The following is a 25483-nucleotide window of genomic DNA, read 5'->3' as shown; positions in this document are numbered from 1 at the left end:
CCCCAGGTCTGTCAGGGCCCCAGGTCTGACAGGGCCCCAGGTCTGACAGGGCCCCAGGTCTGACAGGGCCCCAGGTCTGACAGGGCCCCAGGTCTGACAGGGCCCCAGGTCTGACAGGGCCCAAGGTCTGTCAGGGCCCCAGGTCTGTCAGGGCCCCAGGTCTGACAGGGCCCCAGGTCTGACAGGGCCCCAGGTCTGACAGGGCCCCAGGTCTGACAGGGCCCCAGGTCTGACAGGGCCCCAGGTCTGACAGGGCCCAAGGTCTGTCAGGGCCCCAGGTCTGTTATGGCCCCAGGTCTGTCAGGGCCCCAGGTCTGTGTGTCAGGGCCCCACGTCTGTGTGTCAGGGCCCCACGTCTGTGTGTCAGGGCCCCAGGTCTGTGTGTCAGGGCCCCAGGTCTGTGTGTCAGGGCCCCAGGTCTGTGTGTCAGGGCCCCAGGTCTGTGTGTCAGGGCCCCAGGTCTGTGTGTCAGGGCCCCAGGTCTGTGTGTCAGGGCCCCAGGTCTGTCAGGGCCCCAGGTCTGTCAGGGCCCCAGGTCTGTCAGGGCCCCAGGTCTGTCAGGGCCCCAGGTCTGACAGAATCTGTGCAGAAGATCTAGGTGCTGCTGTAGGCCCTCCTTGGTTGGGGACAGAAGCACCAGATCATCAGAAAACAGTAGACATTTGACTTCAGATTCTAGCAGGGTGAGGCCGGGTGCTGCAGAATGTTCTAGTGCTCTCGCCGATTCGTTGATATACAGTACCAGTTAAAGGCCTGGCCACACCTACTTATTCAAGGCTTTTTCTTTTCTTTGGTACTATTTTCTACATTGTAGAGTAATAGTGAAGACATACACTACCGTTCAAAAGTTTTGCGGTCACTTAGAAATGTCCTTGTTTTTGAAAGCAAAGCAAACTTTTTGTCCATTAAAATAACATCAAATTGATCAGAGATAATTGACTATTGTAGCTGGAAACGGCTGATTAAAAAAAAAAAAAAAAAAAAAGAAGGAATATCTACATAATTGCAAAAGGGTTTTCTAATGATCAATTAGTCTTTTAAAATTAGAAACTTGGATTAACTAACACAATGTGTCATTGGAACACAGGAGTGATGGTTGCTGATAATGGGCCTCTGTCCGCCCATAACACATCTGCCGTTTCCAGCTACAGTCATTTACAACGTCTACACTGCATTTCTGATCAATTTGATTATTATAATCATTTTTACCCCCTTTTCTCCCCAATTTTGTGGTATCCAATTGTTAGTAACTACTATCTTGTCTCATTGCTACAACTCCCGTACTACGGGCTCGGGAAAGACGAAGGTCGCGAGTCCGAAACACAACCCAACCAAGTCGCACTGCTTCGCACGGCTTCTCAACACAGTGCGCATCCAACCCGGAAGCCAGCCACACCAATGTGTCGGAGGAAACACCGTGCACCTGGCGACCTGGTTAGCATGCACAGCGCCCGGCCCATCACAGGAGTCGCTAGTGCGCGATGAGACAAGGATATCCCAACCGGCCAAACCCTCCCTAACCTGGACAACTCTAGGCCAATTGTGCGTCGCCCCATGGACCTCCCGGTCGCTGCTGGCTGCGAAGGAGCCTGGGCTCGAACCCAGAGTCTCTGGTGGCACAGCTAGCACTGCGATGGTGTGCCTTAGACCACTGCGCCACCCGGGAGGCCCTAATTTGATATTTTAAGAGAAAAAAAGACCCCAAACAGTAAGTTTTCTTTATTTTTTGGTTTTGTAGTTTTCTATTCAATGACATTACAGTATCCATTGACTTAGGACTCAATTTGCAGTTCCTATGCCTTCCACTAGATGTCAACAGTCGTTAGAAACCGTCTTCAGGCTTGTATTCTTATAAATGAGGGAGTAAGACCAGTCTGAATGAGTGGGCGCTGACGTGTCACAGAGCTTTTTTTTATGCGCATTCCCGAGAGAGTGCATTTCTTGTTTACCTTTTATATTGACAACGTTATTGTACCGTTTAAATATTATAGATCATTTAGGCTAAAAACAACCTGAGGATTGAATGTAAACATCTTTTGACATGTTTCTATGAACTTTACGGATACAATTTAGATTTTTTTGTCTGCCTGTTGTGACTGCGTTTGAGCCTGTGGATTACTGAAGAAAACGCGTAAACAAAACGGAGGTTTTTGGATATAAAGAGACTTTATTGAGTAAATTAATGTCTTCTGAGTGCCACCATATGAAGATCATCAAATGTAAGGGATTAATTATATCTCTATTTCTGAGTTTTGTAACGCTTCTGCTTGGCTGGTTACTGTTTGTAATAATTTGTCAACTGGGCTATGTTCTGGGCTAGGTATGTTCTGGGCTAGGTATGCTTTCGCCGTAAAGCATTTTATAAATCTGACACCGTGGTTGGATTAACAAGAAGTTAATCTTTAAACGGATGTAAAATATGTTTTGTTTTTTGAATTTTTATAAGGAGCATTTCTGTATTTGAATTTGACTGGATGTTGGCCAGATGGGACGCTAGCGTCCCACATACCCTAGAGAGGTTAACTAGTGATTATTAAGATAAGTTTAATGCTAGATAGCAACTTACCTTGGCTCCTTGCTGCACTTGCGTAACAGGTTGTCAGCCTGCCACGCAGTCTCCTCGTGGAGTGCAATGTAATCGACCATAATCGGCGTCCAAAATGCAGATTACCGATTGTTATGAAAACTTGAAACCGGCCATGCCGATTTTAATCGGTCACCCTCTAACAAGAACAGCTCAAATAAGCAGAGAGAAACGACACTCCATCATTACATTAAGAGTTCAGTCAATCCAGAAGATGTCAAGAACTTTGAAAGTTTCTTCAAGTGCAGGCGGAAAAAAACATCAAGCGCTGTCATGAAACTGGCTCTCATGAGGACTGCTACAGGAAAGGAAGACCCAGAGTTACTTCTGCTGTAGAGGATAAGTTCATTAGAGTTACCAGCCTTAGATTGCAGCCCAAATAAATGCTTCAGAGTAAATGTAACGGACACATCTCAACATCAATTGTTCAGAGGAGACTGCGTGAATCAGGCCTTCATGGTCGAATTGCTGCAAAGAAACCAATACTGAAGGACACCAATAAGAAGAAGAGACTTGCTTGGGCCAAGAAAAATGAGCAATGGACATTAGACTGTTGGAAATCTGTCCTTTGGTCTGATGAGTCCATATGTTAGATTTTGGGTTCCAACCGCCGTGTCTCTGTGAGACGCAGAGGAGGTGAACGGATTATCTCTGCATATGTGGTTCCCACCGTAAAGCATGGAGGAGGAGGTGTGGCGATGTTTTGCTGGTGACACTGTCTGTGATTTTATTTAGAATTCAAGGCACACTTAACCAGCATGGCTTCCACAGCATTCTGCAGCGATACACCATCCCATCTGGTTTGTGCTTACTGGGACTCCCATTCGTTTTTCAATATGACAATGACCCAAAACACACCTCCAGGCTGTGTAAGGGCTATTTGACCAAGAAGGAGAGTGATGGAGTGCTGCACCAGATGACCTGGCCTCCACAATCACCCGACCTCAACCCAACTGAGATGGTTTGGGATGAGTTGGACCACTCCCCCTCCATGGACCACTCCTCCTCCATGGACCACCACCAACTGAGATGGTTTGGGATGAGTTGGACCTAGAGTTACAAAGGGTCGGAAAACTTCCGGTAAATTTCCGTAATTTTACTGGAAATGTTCCATGGAAAGTTAAACCTTGGAATTTGGGGAGTTTTGCTTAAATTCATCAAGTGTTCACTTATAACAGTGAACTGTTTTTAGTGGCAATTCTAGGTCTTGTGGCATATTTTGGTTATACTATCCCCAATTCAATAGAATTGTAATCCTCTACATGCACAGTGCATTCTTCCATCACATGTAAGGCTGATTCTCAAGATCACTAATGAGATGCTATTGAGCCCACACTACTACACTGTCTGAGCCAAGGACTACATGCTTTCTGGTAAGTTTTGATTACAATTCTGGTTGGGGTGAATATATTTTATATGACATACATGGGTAGTGTTAATTCACCTGTTTCCATACAGGTTTAATTTTAAAACATTTATCTTAGAAAGGAGTTGTTTAATCTAACTGCGTAACTACTTATCTGTACATTTTTTTTACTCATACTTTTCTAATCTTCACAGGAAAATGCCACGGGCACTATCTGATATGTGGAGACATTTCACTGCAGCTAGTGTAGAAGGAATAGTTGTGTACATTTGCAAATACTGTGCCAGGTCATATGTGAAGAATGCAACAAAGATGCAGAATCATCTGGCCACGTGCATGAAGTTCCCTCAGCGCTCACAACAAGCAACCTCTGACAAAAGTGTCTTGCTCGTGCTGTGTATGCAACTGGTTCTCCTCTGCTCACAGGCAATGTGTATTGGAAGAGATTTTCTGAATGTTCTTCGCCCAGCATACACCCCTCCGACCAGACATGCTTTATCTACTCATTTGCTGGATGCAGAGTTCAACAGAGTTCAAGTGAAGGTCAAGCAAATCATAGAGAAAGCAGACTGTATTGCAATCATCTCTGATGGGTGGTCGAATGTTCATGGGCAAGGAATAATTAACTACATCATCTCCCTCAACCAATATTCTACCAGAGCACAGACACAAGGGACAACAGACACACTGGTTTCTACATTGCAGATGAGCAGAAGGCAGTCAATGACCTTGGACCACAGAAGGTATTTGCACTGATGACAGACAATGCTGCGGACATGAAGGCTGCTTGGTCTAAAGTGGAGGAGACCTACCCTCACATCACACCCATTGGCTGTGCTGCTCATGCATCGAATCTCCTCCTCAAGGACATCATGTCACTGAAAACAATGGATACACTCCACAAGAGAGCAAAGGAAACGGTTAGGTATGTGAAGAGTCATCAAGTTAAAGCAGGAATCTACCTCACCAAGCACCACATTGAAGCTGCCCAGCAACACCCGTTGGGGTGGTGTTGTCATCATGTTTGACAGTCTCCTGGAGGGGAAGGAGTCTCTCCAAGAAATGGCCTTATCACAGTCTTCTGATATGGACAGCCCCATCAAGAGGATCCTCCTGGATGAAGTATTTTGGGGGAGAGTGGTAAGCAGCCCGAAACTCCTGAAACCTATAACTGTAGCCATTGCACAGATTGAGGGAGACAATGTCATCCTGTCTGATGTTCAGACTCTGCTTGCAGATGTAAGAGAAGAAATCCGTACTTCCCTGCCCACTTCCCTGTTGCTCCAAGCAGAGGAAACTGCAGTTCTGAAATACATCAGCGTGAAGACTTCTACCTGAAGCCTATACACGCTGCAGCGTACATGTTGGACCCCAAGTATGCTGGCAAGAGCATCCTGTCTGGTGCAGAGATCAGCAAGGCGTGTCTCACCACCTTGGCCTGGATGAGGGCAAGGTTGTTGGCAGTCTGGCGAAGTATACTTCCAAGCAAGGGCTTTGGGAAGGAGATGCAATATGGCAGTCGTGCCAACTTATCTCATCAGCCACCTGGTGGAAGGGACTTTGTGGATCTGAGGCTCTTTCCCCTGTTGCCTCCATCATCCTCAAAATCCCACCAACATCGGCCGCCTCAGAGCGCAACTGGTCCTTGTTTGGGAACACACACACCAACGTACGCAACAGGCTGATCAATACAAGGGTTTACATTTTTTTGCCATCCGGGAAAATTTGAGGCTTTTTGAGTCTGACAACGAGCCATCCTCAACAAGGTCGGAGTGTGACAGTGAAGATGAGACCTCAGAGTCTGATGTTTGTCACGAACCGGCTCGAAGTTCGTAACAAAAAGGGAGACAACGTGGAGATAAGGAATAACAAAATATAATTATTAACTGAGGTAAACTAAATACAATTAACAATGGTGTGTGTGTAGTCAGTAATCAGTAGTGTAAGTGAGTGGTTGCGTGCATAAATGTGATAATGATGGGTGTTGAAAGGTGCCAAAACAAACAAAACGGCCACAACCAAAATCTATCAGTGTCTGCATGGAGAGAGTCTCCTCAATGAATGGGGAAGAGGTGCATTTATCCTGGGACACACCCAAGCCCAGGTCCTGACGATCCTCCCGGCCCCGCCCACCGACATTAAGGATTACAAGAGCAAAGAGGGAGAATTCGGCAGACAGAGTGGGAGGGTTGTCATAAGGTTGGACAGTGAAGATGAGGCCTCAGTCTGATGTTCAAGTAGTGGACATTGAGAAGGTCCAGGGAGAAGATATGGAAGCCTGAGAGGAAGACAACCAAAGCTTTAGTTTCTAGACTATCATTTTACAGATGTATGTTGAAAACATTTTTGGGAGATTTGATGGATCATTGGGGATCATTCAATATTCCCTTTCTTTTGTTGTTCAGTGAAATCATCCCATGTTAAGAGTCAACTATTTTAAGTTCAATTCGTAACTAAATTGTTTTTTACATTTCTATTGGAAGGATTTAATCATTTGCAATTATGTCTACTTATAAGGTAAACGGTTTATGTGTCTGTCTCCACATGATATGGTAAATATATCCAATGCAAAAAACATCTACATTTAAATGGTATTAATAGTAATTTGCATATATTTCTGTTAATTCCCATATTCCTGTTAATTCCCACAGAAAGTTTCCACCTCTGAATATTGTGCAACCCTAGTTGGACCGCAGAGTGAATGAAAAGCAGCCAACAATTGCTCAGCATATGTTGTAAAAGCATTCCTCATGAAGCTGGTTGACAGAATGCCAAGAGTGTGCAAAGCTTTCATCAATACAAAGGGTGTCTACTTTGAATAATAAAAAAATATATTTAAATATGTTTAACACTTTTTTGGTTAATAGTAACGTCTTCACTATTATTCTACAACGTTGAAAATAGTACAAATAAAGAAAAACCCTTGAATGCGTAGGTGTGTCCAAACTTTGGACTGGTACTTTATATGTTGAAGAGGGTGGGGCTTATGCTGCAACCCTGTCTCACCCCACGGCCCTGTGGAAAGAAATTCATGTATTTTTTGCCAATTTTAACCACATGCTTGTGTACATGGATGTTATAATGTCGTATGTTTTTCCCCCAACACAACTTTCCATCAATTTGTATAGCAGACCCTCACGCCATATTGAGTCAAAAGCTTTTTTGAAATCAACAAAGCATGAGAAGACTTTGCCTTTGGTTTGTTTTTGTCAATTAGGGTGTGCAGGGTGAATACGTGGTCTGTCGTACGGTAATTTGGTAAAAAGCCAATTTGACATTTGCGCAGTACATTGTTTTAACCTCTAGCGTCGAGCAATCCCATATCCGGGAGCGTAATCATAGCCTCAAGCTCATTACCATAACGCAACGTTTCCTATTCATGAAAATCGCAAATTAAATGAAATAAATATATTCAAGCACAAGCTTAGCCTTTTGTTAACAACACTGTCATCTCAGATTTTCAAAATATGCTTTTCAACCAAAGCTACACAAGCATTTGTGTAAGAGTATTGATAGCCTAGCATAGCATTAAGCCTAGCATTCAGCAGGCAACATTCTCACAAAAACAAGAAAAGCATTCAAATAAAATAATTTACCTTTGAAGAACTTTAGATGTTTTCAATGAGGAGACTCTCAGTTAGATAGCAAATGTTCAGTTTTTCCAAAAATATTATTTGTGTAGACGAAATAGCTCCGTTTTGTTCATCACGTTTGGCTAAGAAAAACACCGGAAAATGCAGTCACTTACAACGCCAAACTTTTTTTCCAAATTAGCTCCATAATATCGACAGAAACATGACAAACGTTGTTTAGAATCAATCCTCAAGGTGTTTTTCACATATCTATTCGATAAATCTATCAGTGGTGGCAGTTGCCATCTCATCAGAAGAAAACGAAAAAATACTGCAGCTGGAGATTACGCAATAATTGCGACGGAGGACACCAAGCGACCACCTGGTAGATGTAGTCTCTTATGGTCAATCTTCCAATGATATGCCTACAAATACGTCACAATGCTGCAGACACCTTGGGGAAAACGTGGAAAACGTAAGCTGACTCCTAGCTCCTTCACAGCCATATAAGGAGTCATTGCCATGAGGCGGTTTCAAAAAATGCGGCACTTCCTGTTTGGATTTTTATCTGTTTTTTTTCTTTAACATCAGTTATGTGGCACTCACAGACAATATCTTTGCAGTTTTGGAAACGTCAGAGTGTTTTCTTTCCAAAGCTGTCAATTATATGCATAGTCGAGCATCATTTCGTGACAAAATATCTTGTTTAAAACGGGAACGTTTTTCATCCAAAAATAAAAATAGCGCCCCCTATATTCAAGAAGTTAACTGAGGAAATGTTTGAGTCTGCTGTTAATCATAATGCAGAGGATTTTCCCAAGGATGCTATAAACACATATCCCCTGGTAGTTATTGGGGTCATATTTGTCTCCACTTTGGTGGATTGGGGTGATGTTAAAGAGTTGAAGTATAGCCAATTGGAATTTGTTGTCTGTATATTTTATCATTTCATTTAGGATACCATCAACACCACAAGCCTTTTTGGATTGGAGGGTTTGTGCTTTGTCCTGTAGTTAATTCAATGTAATTGGAGAATCCAGTGGGTTCTGGTAGTCTTTAATAGTTGTTTCTAAGACTTGTATTTGATCATGTATATGTTTTTGCTGTTTAATTTGATAAGGATGCTGAGAAGTCAAATATACTGTTTTGGTTTTCTACTGCCAGGTTTACACCTTCACTAAACATTTTGTCCAGGAAGTTGTCTAAAAGGAATTTATTTTGTTGTTGCCTAATAGTTTTTTGGTAGGTTTCCACACTACATTCCTTCCAGCTATAGCATCTCTTAATATTATTCAGTTCCTTTGCACTCCCCCTCCATGGACCACTCCCCCTCCATTGACTAGTCCCCCTCTATCCATGATTAACCCCTCCATGGACCACTCCCCCTCCATTGACTACTCCCCCTCTATCCATGATTAACCCCTCCATGGACCATTCCCCGTCCATTGATTAGTCCCCCTCTATCCATGATTAACCCCTCCATGGACCGCTGCCCCTCGATGGACCAGTCCCCCTCTATCCATGATTAACCCCTCCATGGACCGCTGCCCCTCGATGGACCAGTCCCCCTCTATCCATGATTAACCCCTCCATGGACCATTCCCCGTCCATTGACCAGTCCCCTTCTATCCATGATTAACCCCTCCATGGACCACTCTCCCTCCATTGACTAGTCCACCTCTATCCATGATTAACCCCTCCATGGACCATTCCCCGTCCATGGACCGCTCCCCCTCCATGGACCACTCCCCCTCTATTCATGATAAGCCCCTCCATGGACCACTCCCCCTCCATGGGCCACTCCATGGACCACCTCCCTCCATGGACCACTCCCCCTCCATGGGCCACTCCATGGACCACTCCCCCTCCATGGGCCACTCCATGGACCACTCCCCCTCCATGGACCATCCCCCTCCATGGACCACTCCCCCTCCATGGACCACTCCCCCTCCATGGGCCAGTACTTCTGTATATTCAAAGGCAGGCGACATGAAATCTACAGGACAGTGTGTGTGTGAGTGAGTGTGAGCTCTGTGTTGTTGTTTTGTCTGGAATGGTCCTGAATCTCTGACTGCGTAACCCCAGTGAATAGCCAGTGGAATTATCCCCCAAGAGACAATGGCTGATAGTGTGTGTGTGGTTGGGAAGTCACCCTGTTACTTATGGTAACTTCATATTGCTGAATCTACCATTGATTGATTGATTGATTGATTGATTGACAGTGTGACTGTGTCCCTCCCTGCAGGTAAAAGTGACTCAGGAGCTGAAGAATTCTCACTTAGAGCAGATGACCAGACTGCACCTCAAACATCAAACAGAATGTGACCTGCTGGAGGACATGAGGTACACACACTTCATACTACACACACAGAGAGGAGGAGGAGGATTCCAGTATTCCTATTTATTGGAAGAACACACAGATTTGGGATCTGACGAAGGAATTTCCTGCTGCTCTCCCTCTCCTCTCTCTGTCTTTCTTTCTGTTTCTCTTCCTCTCCTCTCTCTCACCTCTCTGTTTGTCTCTCCCTGTCTCTCTCTCTGTTTGTCTCTCTCTCTCTCACCTCTCTGTTTGTCTCTCTCTCACACCTCTCTGTTTGTCTCTCTCTCTCTCCTCTGTTTGTCTCTCTCTCTCTCCTCTGTTTGTCTCTCTCTCTCTCTCTGTTTGTCTCTCTCTCTCTCTCCTCTGTTTGTCTCTCGCTCTCTCGCTTTCTCTCTCTCTCTCACCTCTCTGTTTGTCTCTCGCTCTCTCACCTCTCTGTTTGTCTCTCGCTCTCTCGCTTTCTCTCTCTCTCACCTCTCTGTTTGTCGCTCTCGCTCTCTCTCACCTCTCTGTTTCTCTCCCTCTCTCTCTCTCTCTCTCTCTCTCTCACCTCTCTGTTTGTCTCTCTCTCACCTCTCTGTTTGTCTCTCTCTCTCTCTCTCTCTCTCTCTCTCTCTCTCTCTCCCTCTCACCTCTCTGTTTGTCTCTCTCTCGCTCTCTCTGTTTGTCTCTCTCTCTCTCTCTCCCTCTCACCTCTCTGTTTGTCTCTCTCTCTCCCTCACCTCTCTGTTTGTCTCTCTCTCTCTCTCTCTCCCTCTCACCTCTCTGTTTGTCTCTCTCGCTCTCTCTCTCCCTCACCTCTCTGTTTGTCTCTCTCGCTCTCTCTCTCCCTCTCACCTCTCTGTTTGTCTCTCTCGCTCTCTCTCTCTCTCTCTCTCTCTCCCTCTCACCTCTCTGTTTGTCTCTCTCTCTCTCTCTCTCTCTCCCTCTCACCTCTCTGTTTCGCTCTCTCTCACCTCTCTGTTTCTCTCTCGCTCTCTCTCACCTCTCTGTTTGTCTCTCGCTCTCTCTCTCTCTCTCTCTCTCCCTCTCACCTCTCTGTTTGTCTCTCTCTCTCTCTCGCTCTCTCTGTTTGTCTCTCTCTCTCGCTCTCTCACCTCTCTGTTTCTCTCTCTGTTTCTCTGTTTCTGTCTTTCTGTCTTTCGGTCTCAATCCTCCCACAGCTGGAAGTCATAACGGGAAACCAGTGCAGTTTTCTCCACTTTATAAAGTCGTTCCCAGAAGGAAATAGCAATGAGATCCAAATCTACTGTGTGTTCAAAGTACAGCAGCAGTAACGCCCCCCACCCCCAGCTTCACAACCCCCTGCCTGCTCTCTCAAGCTCTCCTATCTGTGTACACAAGGCATTGATTATGTATGACAACACACAGCAGTCAAGACTGTTTGAGAAAGATCTCATCCCTGCACTGCTGGTGTTGCTTTTGTTTAGGGAAATAGATTTTATGGTAACTCTGCCTCAGTCTCTGTTTGGTGAGAGGGGTGCTGGAGACTGTTAAGGAGTCTGCTTAGCTCTGCCTGCAGCCAGTATTCACATGTGTACTGCAAAAGTATGTGGACACCTGCTCGTCGAACATCTCAATCCAAAATCATGGGCATTTATATGGAGTTGGTCCCCTTTTGCTGCTTTAACAGCCTCCACTCTTCTGGGAAGGTTTTCCACTAGATGTTGAAACATTTCATCCAATTCATCCCAATGTGTTTGATGGGGTTGAGATCAGGGCTCTGTGCAGGCCAGTCAAGTTCTACCACACCGATCTCAACAAACCATTTCTGTGTCCACCTCACTTTGTGCACGGGGGTATTGTCATGCTGAAACAGGAAAGAGCCATCCATAAACTGTTGCCACAGAGTTGGAAGCACAGAATCTTCTAGAATGTCATTGTATGCTGTAGAGTTAAGATTTCTCTTCACTGGAACTAAGGGGTCTAGCCGGAGCCATGAAAAACAGCCCCAGACCATTATTCCTCATCCACCAAACTGTTGGCACTATTTATTTGGGCAGGTAGTGTTCTCCTGGCATCTGCCAAACACCAGATTTGCCCGTCGGACTGCCAGATGTTGAAGCATGATTCATCCCTCCACAGAAGGTGTTTCCACTGCTCCAGAGTCCAGTGGCGATGAGCTTTACACCACTCCAGCTGACTCTTGGCATTGCGCATGGTGATCTTAGGCTTGTGTGCAGCTGCTCGGCCATGGAAACCCATTTCATAAAGCTCCTGATGAACAGTAAATTGTGCTGATGTTGCTTCCAGAGTGCGTTTGGAACTCTGTAGTGAGTGTTCCAACCGAGGACAGATGATCTTTATGCGCTTCAGCACTCTGCTGTCCCGTTCTGTGAGCTTGTGTGGCCTACCACTTCGCTTCTGTGCCGTTGTTGCTCCTAGACGTTTCTGCTTCACAATAACAGCACTTACAGTTGACCGGGGCAGCTCTAACAGGGCAGAAATTTGACGAACTGACTTGTTGGAAAGATGGCATCCTATGACGGTGCCACGTTGAAAGTCACTGAGCTCTTCAGTAAGGCCATTCTACTGCCAATGTTTGTCTATAGAGATTGAATGGCTGTGTGTTCGATTTTATACACCTGTCAGCAACGGGTGAGGCTGAAATAGCCGAAGCTACTAGTTTGAAGGGATATCCACGTAGCTCCTGTTCTCTGTGGCTAGCATTAGCAAAAGTGTACTAGTTAGCTAATGTCTGCTTGCTGATGCATATCGGTGCATGGCAGGTGGGTGAATGTTTTATTTATGTGAGAGGAAGAGTATGCAAACATTTTATATCTGTCTTGTTTCAGTTCCTGGGGAGGGACAGAGACACGGAGAATAGAAACACACACTTTCCTCTGCAAAGCTGAGATCTTAACTCTTTAGTCCCCAAAGCTGCTCTGAGTTTATTACCCTAATTAATCCTGGGGCTTGTTTAATCGGAGAGGACAATAACACCAATATACATATACACACACACACACGCATAATATATATATATATATATCTCTCTCTAGACACACGTATGCTGACACAAACTAAAGCTGACGTAAGCATACCCAGACATATGATCCTCATGAGAGAGGGGGAGGGGGACGGGTGATGGAGGAAGGGAGAGAGAGAGACTGAGGGAGGGGGAGAGAGAGAGAGATGGAGGGAAGGGGGAGAGAGAGATTGAGGGAGGGAGGGAAAGAGACAGACAGACGGACGGAGAGAGTGAGAGACGGACACACAGAGAGATGGAGGGACAGGGAGAGAGATGGAGGGAGGGAGGGAGAGCGAGATTGAGGGAGGGAGGGAAAGAGACAGACAGACAGACGGACAGAGAGCGTGAGAGACGGACACACAGAGAGATGGAGGGACAGGGAGAGAGATGGAGGGAGGGAGGGAGAGCGAGATTGAGGGAGGGAGGGAAAGAGACAGACAGACGGACAGAGAGAGTGAGAGACGGACACACAGAGAGAGGGAGAGAGATGGAGGGAGGGAAAGAGACTGACACAGAGAGAGAGAGAGAGAGAGAGATGGGAGGGATGGAAAGAGACAGACGGACAGAGCGAGGGAGAGAGAGAGAGATCGACCAGTGGCTTTAATCCCCAGAGACAGTCTTGTGGGCTTAGAGAGGATGAGGAAGAGAGAGGGAGAGAGCGAGTGAGCGAGGGGATGAGGAAGATGAGGAGAAAAAAGTCAGCGAGTCAGCTAAGTGTCCTAAATCCAGCTAAATCTGCATTTCCCTTATGTCTCCTTCACAAAGTCTCCACGCACGAGCACACACACACACACACACACACACACTACACACAAGATTGCTCAGACACACAAATCTGATGCACAAGTGTAGGCTACATTGACTACTCTCCCTCTCAGGCCTAGTGTTGTACAGTACCTTCAAAAAGGATTCAGACCCCTTGACTTTTTCCATAATTTGTTACGTTACAGCCTTACTCTAAAATGAAATCTATCCACAATACCCCATAATGACAATGTGAGAACAGTTTTTTTAAATTATTTTTTTAAAGTAGATGTATAAAAAAAAAGAGTAAATTATTTTAACTTATTTACACAAGTATTCAGACTTTGCTCAGAGCAAAAAACCAAGCCATGAGGTGGAAGGAATTGTCTGTAAAGTGCAGAGACAGGATTGTGTTGATGTACAGATCTGGGGAAGGGTACCAAAACCATCTGGGGAAGGGTACCAAAACCATCTGGGGAAGGGTACCAAAACCATCTGGGGAAGGGTACCAAAACCATCTGGGGAAGGGTACCAAAACCATCTGGGGAAGGGTACCAAAACCATCTGGGGAAGGGTACCAAAACCATCTGGGGAAGGGTACCAAAACCATCTGGGGAAGGGTACCAAAACCATCTGGGGAAGGGTACCAAAACCATCTGGGGAAGGGTACCAAAACCTTTCTGCAGCATTGAAGGTCCCCAAGAACACAGTGGCCTCCATCATTCTTAAATGGAAGAAGTTTGGAACCACCAAGACTATTCCTAGAGCTGGCCGCTCGGCCAAACTGAGCAATTGGGCGAGAAGGGCCTTGGTCAGGGAGGTGACAAGAACCCGATGGTCACTCTGACAGAGCTCCAGAAGGACAACCATCTCTGGGAGAATGGGAGAAACTCCCCAAATACAGTTGTGCCAAGCTTGTGTAGCGTCATACCCTAGAAGACGGTAATCTCTGCCAAAGGTGCTTCCTCAAAGTACTGAGTAAAGGGCCTGAATTGTTATGTAAATGTGATATTTTATTGCAAGCATTATTATGCTTTGTTATTATGGGGTATTGTGTGTAGATTGATCAGGGGGGGGGGGCTATTTTCATAAATTTTAGAATAAAGCTGTAACATAACAAAATGTGGAACAAGTCAAGGGCTCTGAATACTTTCCGAATGCACTGTAGTTACCATGTTGCTCATGGTTACCGTGTTGTAGGCTAATATGGCCTGTTGCACATGGTTACCGTGTTGTAGGCTAATATGGCCTGTTGCTCATGGTTACTGTGTTGTAGGCTAATATGGCCTGTTGCTCATGGTTATCGTGTTGTAGGCTAATATGGCCTGTTTCTCATGGCTAATATGGCCTGTTGCTCATGGTTACCGTGTTGTAGGCTAATATGGCCTGTTGCTCATGGCTAATATGGCCTGTTGCTCATGGCTAATATGGCCTGTTGCTCATGGCTAATATGGCCTGTTGCTCATGGCTAATATGGCCTGTTGCTCATGGCTAACATGGCCTGTTGCACATGGCTATCGTGGCCTGTTGCTCATTGTTATCGTGTTTTAGGCTAATATGGCCTGTTGCTCATGGCTATCGTGGCCTGTTGCTCATGGCTAACGTGGCCTGTTGCTCATGGCTAACGTGGCCTGTTGCTCATGGCTATCGTGGCCTGTTGCTCATTGTTATCGTGTTGTAGGCTAATATGGCCTGTTGCTCATGGCTAACGTGGCCTGTTGCTCATGGCTAACGTGGCCTGTTGCTCATGGCTATCGTGGCCTGTTGCTCATTGTTATCGTGTTGTAGGCTAATATGGCCTGTTGCTCATGGCTAACGTGGCCTGTTGCTCATGGCTAACGTGGCCTGTTGCTCATGGCTAACGTGGCCTGTTGCTCATGGCTAACGTGGCCTGTTGCTCATGGCTATCGTGGCCTCTTGCTCATGGCTAACGTGGCCTCTTGCTCATGGCTAACGTGGCCTCTTGCTCATGGCTAACGTGGCCTCTTGCTCATGGCTAACGTGGCCTCTTGCTCATGGCTAACGTGGCCTCTTGCTCATGGCTAACGTGGCCTGTTGCTCATGGCTAACGTGGCCTGTTGCTCATGGCTAACGTGGCCTGTGTCCTTGGCTGCAACCTCACTTAAGTCTTATTTAGTGGAGTCTCTCTATCGTCTGAGTTTCTTATCTCTCTCTCTCTCTTTCTGTCTTTTTCTCTCTGTCTTCCTACCTCTCTGTCTCTCATCATACCTCCATCTCTACATTATCTCTCTGACCAATGAATATATGGGTGTTTACGTTGATCTCTGTAGTTCATCACCTGATTGATCCCTCTCTCTTACTTGGTTTGTGTCTGTATTTTACTCTCGTTCACTCTATGCTGAGACACACAGTTACACAGTCACACAGACACAGACCCACACACACAAATGCTGTGTGTGTGTGTGCTTTCAGACTCCCACTCACCCACAGGTATTGTCAGGGTGTTTGTTTTTGGTTGAGTCTCTCGCTCCCTCTCTCTCATGCACACAAGGTTATTATAGTTTTGTGTTTTAATAAACTCAGCAAAAAAATGAACGTCCTTTTTTTCAGGACCGTCTTTCAAAGATAATTTGTAAAAATCCAAATAACTTCACAGATCTTCATTGTAAAGGGTTTAAACACTGTTTGCTATGCTTGTTCAATGAACCATAAACAATTAATGAACATGCACCTGTGGAACGGTCATTAAGTCACTAACAGCTTACAGACGGTAGGCAATTAAGGTCACAGTTATGAAAACTTAGGACACTAAAGAGGCCTTTCTACGGACTCTGAAAAACATCAAAAGAAAGATGCCCAGGGTCCCTGCTCATCTACGTGAACGTGCCTTAGGCAGGCTGAGGACTGCAGATGTGGCCAGGACAATAAATTGCAATGTCCGTACTGTGAGACACCTAAGACAGCGCTGCAGGGAGACAGGACGGACAGCTGATCGTCCTCGCAGTGGCAGACCACGTGTAACAACACATGCACAGGATTGGTACATCCGAACATCACACCTGCAGGACAGGTACAGGATGGCAACAACAACTGCCCAAGTTACACCAGGAACGCACAATCCCTCCATCGGTGCTCAGACTGTCCGCAATAGGTTGAGAGAGGCTGGACTGAGGGCATGTAGGCCTGTTGTAAGGCAGGTCCTCACCAGACATCACCGGCAACAACGTTGCTGGACCAGACATGACTGGCAAAAAGTGCTCTTCACTGACGAGTTGCGGTTTTGTCTCACCAGGGGTGATGGTTGGATTCGCGTTTATCGTCGAAGGAATGAGCATTACACCAACGCCTGTACTCTAGAGCGGGATCGACTTTTAGGTGGAGGGTCCGTCATGGTCTGGGGCGGTGTGTCACAGCATCATCGGACTAAGCTTGTTGTCATTGTAGGCAATCTCAACGCTGTGCATTACAGGGAAGACATCCTCCTCCCTCATGTGGTACCCTTCCTGCATCCTGACATGACCCTCCAGCATGACAATGCCACCATACTGCTCGTTATGTGCGTGACTTCCTGCAAGACCGTAATGTCAGTGTTCTGCCATGGCCAGCGAAGAGCCCGGATCTCAATCCCATTGAGCACGTCTGGGACCTGTTGGATCGGAGGGTGAGGGCTAGGGCCATTCCCCCCCAGAAATGTCCGGGAACCTGCAGGTGCTTTGGTGGAAGAGTGGGGTAACATCTCACAGCAAGAAGTGGCACATCTGGTGCAGTCCAATGAGGAGGAGATGCACTGCAGTACTTAATGCAGCTGGTGGCCACACCAGATACTGACTGTTACATTTGATTTTGACCCCCTTTGTTCAGGGACACATTATTCCATTTCTGTTAGTCACATGTCTGTAGAACTTGTTCAGTTTACGTCTCAGTTGTTGAATCTTGTTTTGTTCATAGAAATATTGACACATGTTAAATTTGATGAAAATAAACACAGGACGTTTATTTTTTTGCTGAGTTGATGAGTGTTTATTTCGATTAGTTTTTCTATTTTTTTTTGAGAATTCAATTTAGTTTCAGTTAGTTTCTGAGACCTGATTTGCTAGTTTTTATAGTTGAAGTAATATAAAGATATTTCGTTTTTATATTATTTTAAATCATGTATTTATAAAGCCCTTTTTACGTCAGAAAATGTCACATAGTGCTATTCAGAATCCCAGCCTAAAACCCTAAACAGCAAGCAATGCAGATTTAGAAGCACGATTTCTAGGATACCTAGAGAGGAACCAGAGGGGTGGCCAGTCCTCTTTTGGCTGTGCCAGGTCAGATTGTTCTTCAAGATGTACAAATGTTCATTGATAAATGTCAGTTGGCTTTTCATAGCTGAGCATTCAGAGGTCGAGACAGCAGGTGTGGTAGAGAGGGGGAGAGTTGAAAACAGCAGGTCCAGGACAATGTAGTATGTCCGGTGACCAGGTCAGGGTTCCATAGCCGCAGGCAGAACTGGAGCAGCAGCATGACCAGCACGACTGGGGACAGCCTGGATTCATCAGGCCAGGTAGTCCCGAGGCATGGTCGTAGGCCAGGTAGTCCCGAGGCATGGTCGTAGGCCAGGTAGTCCCGAGGCATGGTCGTAGGCCAGGTAGTCCCGAGGCATGGTCGTAGGCCAGGTAGTCCCGAGGCATGGTCAGGCCAGGTAGTCCCGAGGCATGGTCGTAGGCCAGGTAGTCCCGAGGCCAGCCAGGTAGTCCCGAGGCAGGCATGGTCGTAGGCCAGGGTCCCGAGGCATGGTAGCCAGGTAGTCCCGAGGCATGGTCGTAGGCCAGGTAGCCAGGCATGGTCCCAGGAGTCCCGAGGCATGGTCGTAGGCCAGGTAGTCCCGAGGCATGGTCGTAGGCCAGGTAGTCCCGAGGCATGGTCGTAGGCCAGGTAGTCCCGAGGCATGGTCGTAGGCCAGGTAGTCCCGAGGCATGGTCGTAGGCCAGGTAGTCCCGAGGCATGGTCGTAGGCCAGGTAGTCCTGAGGCATGGTCGTAGGGCTCAGGTCCTCCAGGAGGGGAGTGTGAGAGTTTAAAGGAGCATACTTAAATTCACACAGGACACCAGATACGACAGGAGAATTACACCAGATATAAACCTAAACCTAGCCCCCCGGCACAGACTATTGCAGCATAGTTACCGGAGGCTGAGACGTGGGGGGGGCGGACACTGTGACCCCATCCAATGATACCCCCGGACAGGGCTAACCAGGCAGGATATAACCCCACCCACTTTGCCAAAAACACAGCCCCTGCACCACTCGAGGGATATCAACAGAGCACCAACCTATTACCCTGAGACAAGGCTGAGTATAGCCCTCGAAGATCTCCTCCTCCGCATGAGCCTGAGGCGGCCCATACCGGACAGGAAGATCACATCAGTGACTCAAACCACTCAAGTGATTCACCCCGCCTAGGTACAGCATGGAAGAGCACTATTAAGCCAGTGACTCAGCCCCCGTAATTGCGTCAGAGGCAGAGAATCCCAGTGGAGAGAGGGGAGCCGGCCAGGCAGAGACCGCAAGGTTGGTTTGTTGCTCCAGTGCCTTGCCATTCACTTTCGCACCTTTGGGCCAGATTACACTCAATCATAGGACCTACTGAAGAGTTTAGTCTTCAGTGAATAGTTAAATGTTGAGACAGAGTCTGCGTCTCACATGGATAGGCAGACCATTCCATAGACATTGAGCTCTATAGGAGAAAGCCCTGTCTCCAGCTGTTTAATTCTAGGGACAATAAAAATGCCTGCGTCTTGTGACAGTGGTGTACGTGTAGGTATGTATGGCAGGACCAAATTGGAGAGATGGGTAGGAGCAAGTCCATGTAATGCTTTGTAGGTTAGCAGTAAAACCTTGATATCAAATTTTAAAAAAAACTGCCCTTTTAAATATTCTTGATATATTCATCAAAAGAGAGATCAGGGTCCAGAGGAACGCTGAGGTCCTTCAGTTTTATTTGAGACGACTGTACAACCATCAAGATGAATTGTGAGATCCAACAGCATATCTCTTTGTTTCTTGGGACCTAGAACTAGTATCTATGTTTTAAAAGTAAAACATATGTCCACTTCCTTATGTCTGAAACACAGTGCTCTCCTGAGTTAGAATACCCCATGATAAGTTGTTGACCATACTATTTACTAAGAGAGTTTTCATCTATATTTTTCGTAGCTGTCTATTTACCACCATAAACCAATACCGGCACTAAGACCGTACTCAACCAGCTGTATAGGGCCATAAGTAAACAAGAAAATTCTTATCCAGAGGTGGCGCACCTAGTGGCCTGTGGTTTTTAATGCAGGAAAACTGAAATCCTTTTTACCTTATTTCTATCAGCATGTCACCTGTGCAAATAGAGGAAAAAAACTCCTAAGATTACGTTTGGTCCGCACACAGAGATGCATACAAAGCTGTCCCTCGCCCGCCATTTGGTAAATCTGACCATAACTCTATCCACCTGATTGCTGCTTGCAAGCAAAAATTCAAACAGAAAGTACCAGTGATTTGTTCTATACGGAAGTGGTCTCATGAAGCAGATGGTAAACTTAGACTGTTTCGCTAGCACAGACTGGAATATGTTCCGGGGTTCATCCAATGGTATTGAGGAGTTTACCACATCAGTCACCGGCTTCATTAATAACTGCATCGACGACGTCGTACGTGACCGTACGTACATATCCCAACCAGAACCCATGGATTACAGGCAACATCCGCACTGGGCTAAAGGCTAGAGTTGCCGCTTTCAAGGAGTGGGACACTACTCCGTGCGCTTAGAAGAAATCCCGCAAAGCCCCCCGAAGAAACATCAAACAAGCAAAACGTCAATACAGGACTAAGATAGAATCCTACTATACCGGTTGTGAAGATCGTCGGATGTGGCAGGGCTTGCAAACTATCACGGATTACAAAGGGAAACTCAGCTGCAAGCTGCTCAGTGGCGCGAACATACCAGACGCGCTAAATGCCTTTTATGCTCCCTTCAAAGCAAGTAACACCAAACCATGTGTGAGAGCACCAGCTGTTCTTGTTTGTAGGTGATCAAATACTTATTTTCCACCATAATTTGCAAATAAATTCATAAAAAATCCTACAATGTGATTTTCTGGATTTTTTTCCCCTCATTTTGTCTGTCATAGTTGAAGTGTACCTATGATGAAAATTACAGGCCTCTCTCATCTTTTTAAGTGGGAGAACTTGCACAATTGGTGGCTGACTAAATACTTTTTTGCCCCACTGTATGTGATCCCGCTCTATATAGCCGATGTGAGTAAGACCTTTTATTAAACAGGTTAACATTCACAAGGCCACAGGGCCAGACGGATTACCAGGGCATGTACTCCGAGCATGCACTGACCAAGTGTCTTCACTGACATTTTTCAACCTCTCCCAGACCCAGTCTGTAATACCTACACGTTTCAAGCAGAACACCATTGTCAGAGTGCCCAAGAATGCCAAGGTAACCTGTCTAAATAAATAACACAGCCACAGATCATTAAATAACACAGCCACAGATCAGTAAATAACACAGCCACAGATCAGTAAATAACACAGCCACAGATCAGTAAATAACACAGCCACAGATCATTAAATAACACAGCCACAGATCATTAAATAACACAGCCACAGATCATTAAATAACACAGCCACCCAGCACACACAACAGCAAGCCTGTGAATGCTAGTTATGTGATATTGCCGGCAGGATTCAAACTGACATATTCTGTCCTCAGTGATACCAGTCATATTAAATAATATTTAATATTTAACCAGGTGTAAACTAGTCATTGGGGAATGTGTGCGCACACGTGCGAGTGAGATCTGGTCATTGGTTGCTCTTGTTTACCTACAGCAGAGCCAACCATGGCAGTGTTACCATGGAGGCATGAGAGGCTTAGACATGTCCAAAGATCATGTGTGTGCGTACCAAGTCTAGGCCTGCTTTTTTGTGTGTGTGTGTGTGTGTGTGTGTGTGTGTGTGTGTGTGTGTGTGTGTGCGAGAGAGAGAGAGCTTGTCCTCCCCATCCCTCTTATCTTTCTACCCTCTTATCTGTTGTCAAGGTGAGCTCTGTGGTGGAGTCTAGGTGATAGGCTAGGTGATATTGTTGTTTTGCCAGTGGTAGTAAGTTTGTTTAGTCTGGTCTGGATGTGGGTTTCTCTGTGCCCTTGGATAAAATACCAGTGTGTCCTCTTCATGACCCCCTAGTGCCAACCCTCCTCATGACCCTCTAGTGCCCCTCTTCATGACCCCCAAGTGCCCCTCTTCATGACCCCCTAGCGCCCTCTTCATGACCCCCTAGCGCCCCTCTTCATGACCCCTAGCGCCCCTCTTCATGACCCCCTTAGCGCCCCTCTTCATGACCCCCTAGCGCCCCTCTTCATGACCCCCTAGCGCCCCTCTTCATGACCCCTAGCGCCAACCCTCTTCATGAACCCCTAGCGCCCCTCTTCATGACCCCCTAGCGCCCCTCTTCATGACCCCCTAGCGCCCCTCTTCATGACCCCCTAGTGCCAACCCTCTTCATGATCCCCTAGCGCCCCTCTTCATGACCCCTAGTGCCAACCCTTTTCATGACCCCCTAGCGCCCTCTTCATGACCCCCTAGCGCCCCTCTTTATGCAGATGAACCAACAGAAAGATGAATTAGCTAAACCAGAGCAGGCAGATGAACCAACAGAAAGATGGATTAGCTAAACCAGAGCAGGCAGATGAACCAACAGAAAGATGGATTAGCTGAGCCAGATGTTGTCATTCCCTTTTCTACTGAGCACATAATTACATCAGTGAAAGGAGTATTTAACTATTTTGAGTCCGTTTTTAGTTCATTTGTCCTTGTTCCCGATGTGTAATAGCGTAGGCTATAAACTACTGCTTAACTCTATTACCACGTGATTAGATAGCAGGTGCTGTGTAACAATGTTATGAAAAACTAGCTGTGAAACAAAAATTGGCATGAAAATCCATTGTCTCTTGGTGGCCTCGAACCCCCAACCTTCCAGTCAACAGCCAAGTGAGCTGATATTGAAGTGGTCGAATTTTAGTCTGTAGTTTGAGTATCTAGTTTGAAGTGTTGCGTTTGTCATAGTGAGACAATCTACTCTATGTGAGGCTCAGACAGATTGAGAGTGATGTGGTGCCTACTGCACCAATGAGGCCTGGGTGGCTGTAGAGAAGATTTGACCTCAAACTCGATCAGTTTCTGGTTTCAGTTTAAAGTTTGTCGGTTTTGCGTTTGTTGATAGGTAGGTGACGGGATATATTTTCCAAGCCCGCACCCAGAGTGGCAGCTCTTAAAAAGCCAGCCGTCCCTGGGTGGCCTCCGAACAACCATCCATTCGGTTAACAGACAAATGGGAAACTAGAATTTTCTGGGACTCAAATCTACTACCTAGTTTAAATGTATTTACACTTTCTTTGTACTCACAATGTTATGGTGCAACTACGTACGTTATAAACATTTATCAATTATTTCAAAGTTTATAAATGACTTGCTGTAGCTATTTAATCCTGAAGTGTTGCAGTTTTAAATTGGGTACTGCTATCAAGTTTACTAATCATTTGTAAATGGGTTGTTATTAAGAATGATTTTGACCAGGAACCAAAGCATTAATAGGCCTAAAGCCATTAGCAAGTAACTACCCTCATAGGCATCCTTTTAAATCGTTAAGATGTCTGACATTCGTACAGGCTATGTAATGAGGGTTTTTAAATATACTGAACAAAAATATAAACGCAACTTGCAACAATTCCAATGATTGTATGAAGTTACAGTTCATATAAGGGAATCAGTCAATTTAAATAAATTCATTAGGCCCTAATCTATGGATTTCACATGACTGGGCTTGGGAGCACCCATGGGTGGGCCACTTGGGAGCCAGGCCCAGCCAATCAGAATTAGTTTTTCACCACAAAAGGGCTTTATTACAGACAGAAATACTCCTCAGTTTCATCAGCTGTCTGGGTGGCTGGTTTCAGACGATCTCGCAGTTGAAGAAGCCGGATGTGGAGGTCCTGGGCTGGCGTGGTTACACGTGGTCTGCGGTTGTGAGGCTGGTTGGACGTACTGCCAAATTCTCTAAAATGACGTTGGAGGCGGCTTATGGTAGAGAAATTAACATGACATTTTCTGGCAACAGCTCCTGCAGTCAGCATGACAATTGGACTCTCCCTCAAAACTTGAGACATCTGTGGCATTGTGTTGTGTGACAAAACTGCATATTTTAGAGTGGCCTTTTATTGTCCCCAGCACAAGGTGTGATGATCATGCTGTTTAAGCAACTTCTTGATATGCCATACCTGTCAAGTGGATGGATTATCTTGGCGATCACTAACAAGGATGTAAACAAATTTGTGCACAACATTTGATAGGAAGAAGCTTTTTGAAAACATTTCTGGGATATTTTATTTCAGCTCATGAAACATGGGACCAACACTTTACATGTTGCATTTATATTTTTGTTCAGTATGCTTTACAAATCATTAACAAATGCCTTATAACAGATCACCGACCATTTCGAATCCCACTGTACCTTCTCCGCTATGCAATCTGGTTTCCGAGCTGGTCATGGGTGCACCTCAGCCACACTCAAGGTCCTAAATGATATCATAACCGCAATCGATAAGAGACAATACTGTGCAGCTGTATTCATTGACCTGGCCAAGGCTTTTGACTCTGTCAATCACCACATTCTTATCGGCAGACTCGACAGCCTTGGTTTCTCAAATGATTGCCTCGCCTGGTTCACCAACTACTTCTCAGACAGAGTTCAGTGTGTCAAATCGGAAGGCCTGTTGTCCGGACTTCTGGCAGTCTCTATGGGGGTGCCACAGGATTCAATTCTCGGGCCCACTCTCTTCTCTGTATACATAAATGATGTCGCTCTTGCTACTGGTGATTCTCTGATCCACCTCTATGCAGACGACACCATTCTGTATACTTCTGGCCCTTCTTTGGACACTGTGTTAACAAACCTACAGACGAGCTTCAATGCCATACAACTCTCCTTCCGTGGCCTCCAACTGCTCTTACATGCAAGTAAAACTAAATGCATGCTATTCAACCGATCTCTGCACGCACCTGCCCGCCCGTCCAGCAGAGCAGCTACTCTGGACGGTTCTGACTTAGAATATGTGGACAACTACAAATACCTAGGTGTCTGGTTAGACTGTAAACTCTCCTTTCAGACTCACATTAAGCTTCTCCAATCCAAAATTAAATCTAGAATCGGCTTCCTATTTCGCAAAACAAAGCATCCTTCACTCTTGCTGCCAAACATACCCTCATAAAACTGACCATCCAACCAATCCTAGACTTCGGCGATGTCATTTACAAAATAGCCTCCAACACTCCTCAACAAATTGGATGCAGTCTATCACAGTGCCATCTGTTTTGTCACCAAAGCCCCATATACTACCCACCACTGTGACCTGTATGCTCTCGTTGGTTAGCCCTCACTTCATATTCGTCGCCATGTCATCTACAAGTCTCTGCTAGGTAAAGCCCCGCCTTTGTCTCTGCTCACTGGTCACCATAGCTTCACCCACCCATAGCAGGCGCTCCAGCAGGTATCTCTCACTGGTCACCCCCAAAGCCAATTCCTACTTCGGCCGCCTTTCCTTGCAGTTCTCTGCTGCCAATGACTGGAACGAACTGCAAAAATCACTGAAGCGGGAGATTTATATCTCCCTCACTAGCTTTAAGCACCAGCTGTCAGAGCAGCTCACAGATCACTGCACCTGTACACAGCCCATCTTTAAATAGCCCATCCAACTACCCCATTTCCCCATACTGTTATTTATTTATTTTGCTCCTTTGCCCCCCAGTATGTCTACTTGCACACTCATCTTCTGCACATATATCTCTCCAAAACATTTTTTATTATAATTTTTTAAAACAGATATAGTGTTAGTTATAGGTGTTAGTGTTAGTTAGTTAGTTAGTG

General features: G+C 45.9%; 1 protein-coding gene across 2 annotated transcripts in view; it reads left to right on the top strand.

The window, feature by feature from the left end:
- LOC115126219 (F-BAR and double SH3 domains protein 2-like) overlaps positions 1-25483 on the top strand; it is a 111706-nt gene that overhangs the window by 5609 nt on the left and 80614 nt on the right. For both annotated transcript variants that reach the window (XM_065000524.1, XM_065000525.1), the window contains exon 2: positions 9768-9865. In XM_065000524.1, coding sequence (XP_064856596.1) covers positions 9768-9865 — 98 coding nt within the window. The remainder of the gene's footprint in view (positions 1-9767; positions 9866-25483) is intronic.

The sequence above is a fragment of the Oncorhynchus nerka genome, linkage group LG14 (assembly GCF_034236695.1).
Source record: "Oncorhynchus nerka isolate Pitt River linkage group LG14, Oner_Uvic_2.0, whole genome shotgun sequence".
NCBI lineage: Eukaryota > Metazoa > Chordata > Actinopteri > Salmoniformes > Salmonidae > Oncorhynchus > Oncorhynchus nerka.
Note: the sequence above shows the minus strand (reverse complement) of the source record. Positions and strands in the feature narration are given on the sequence as shown.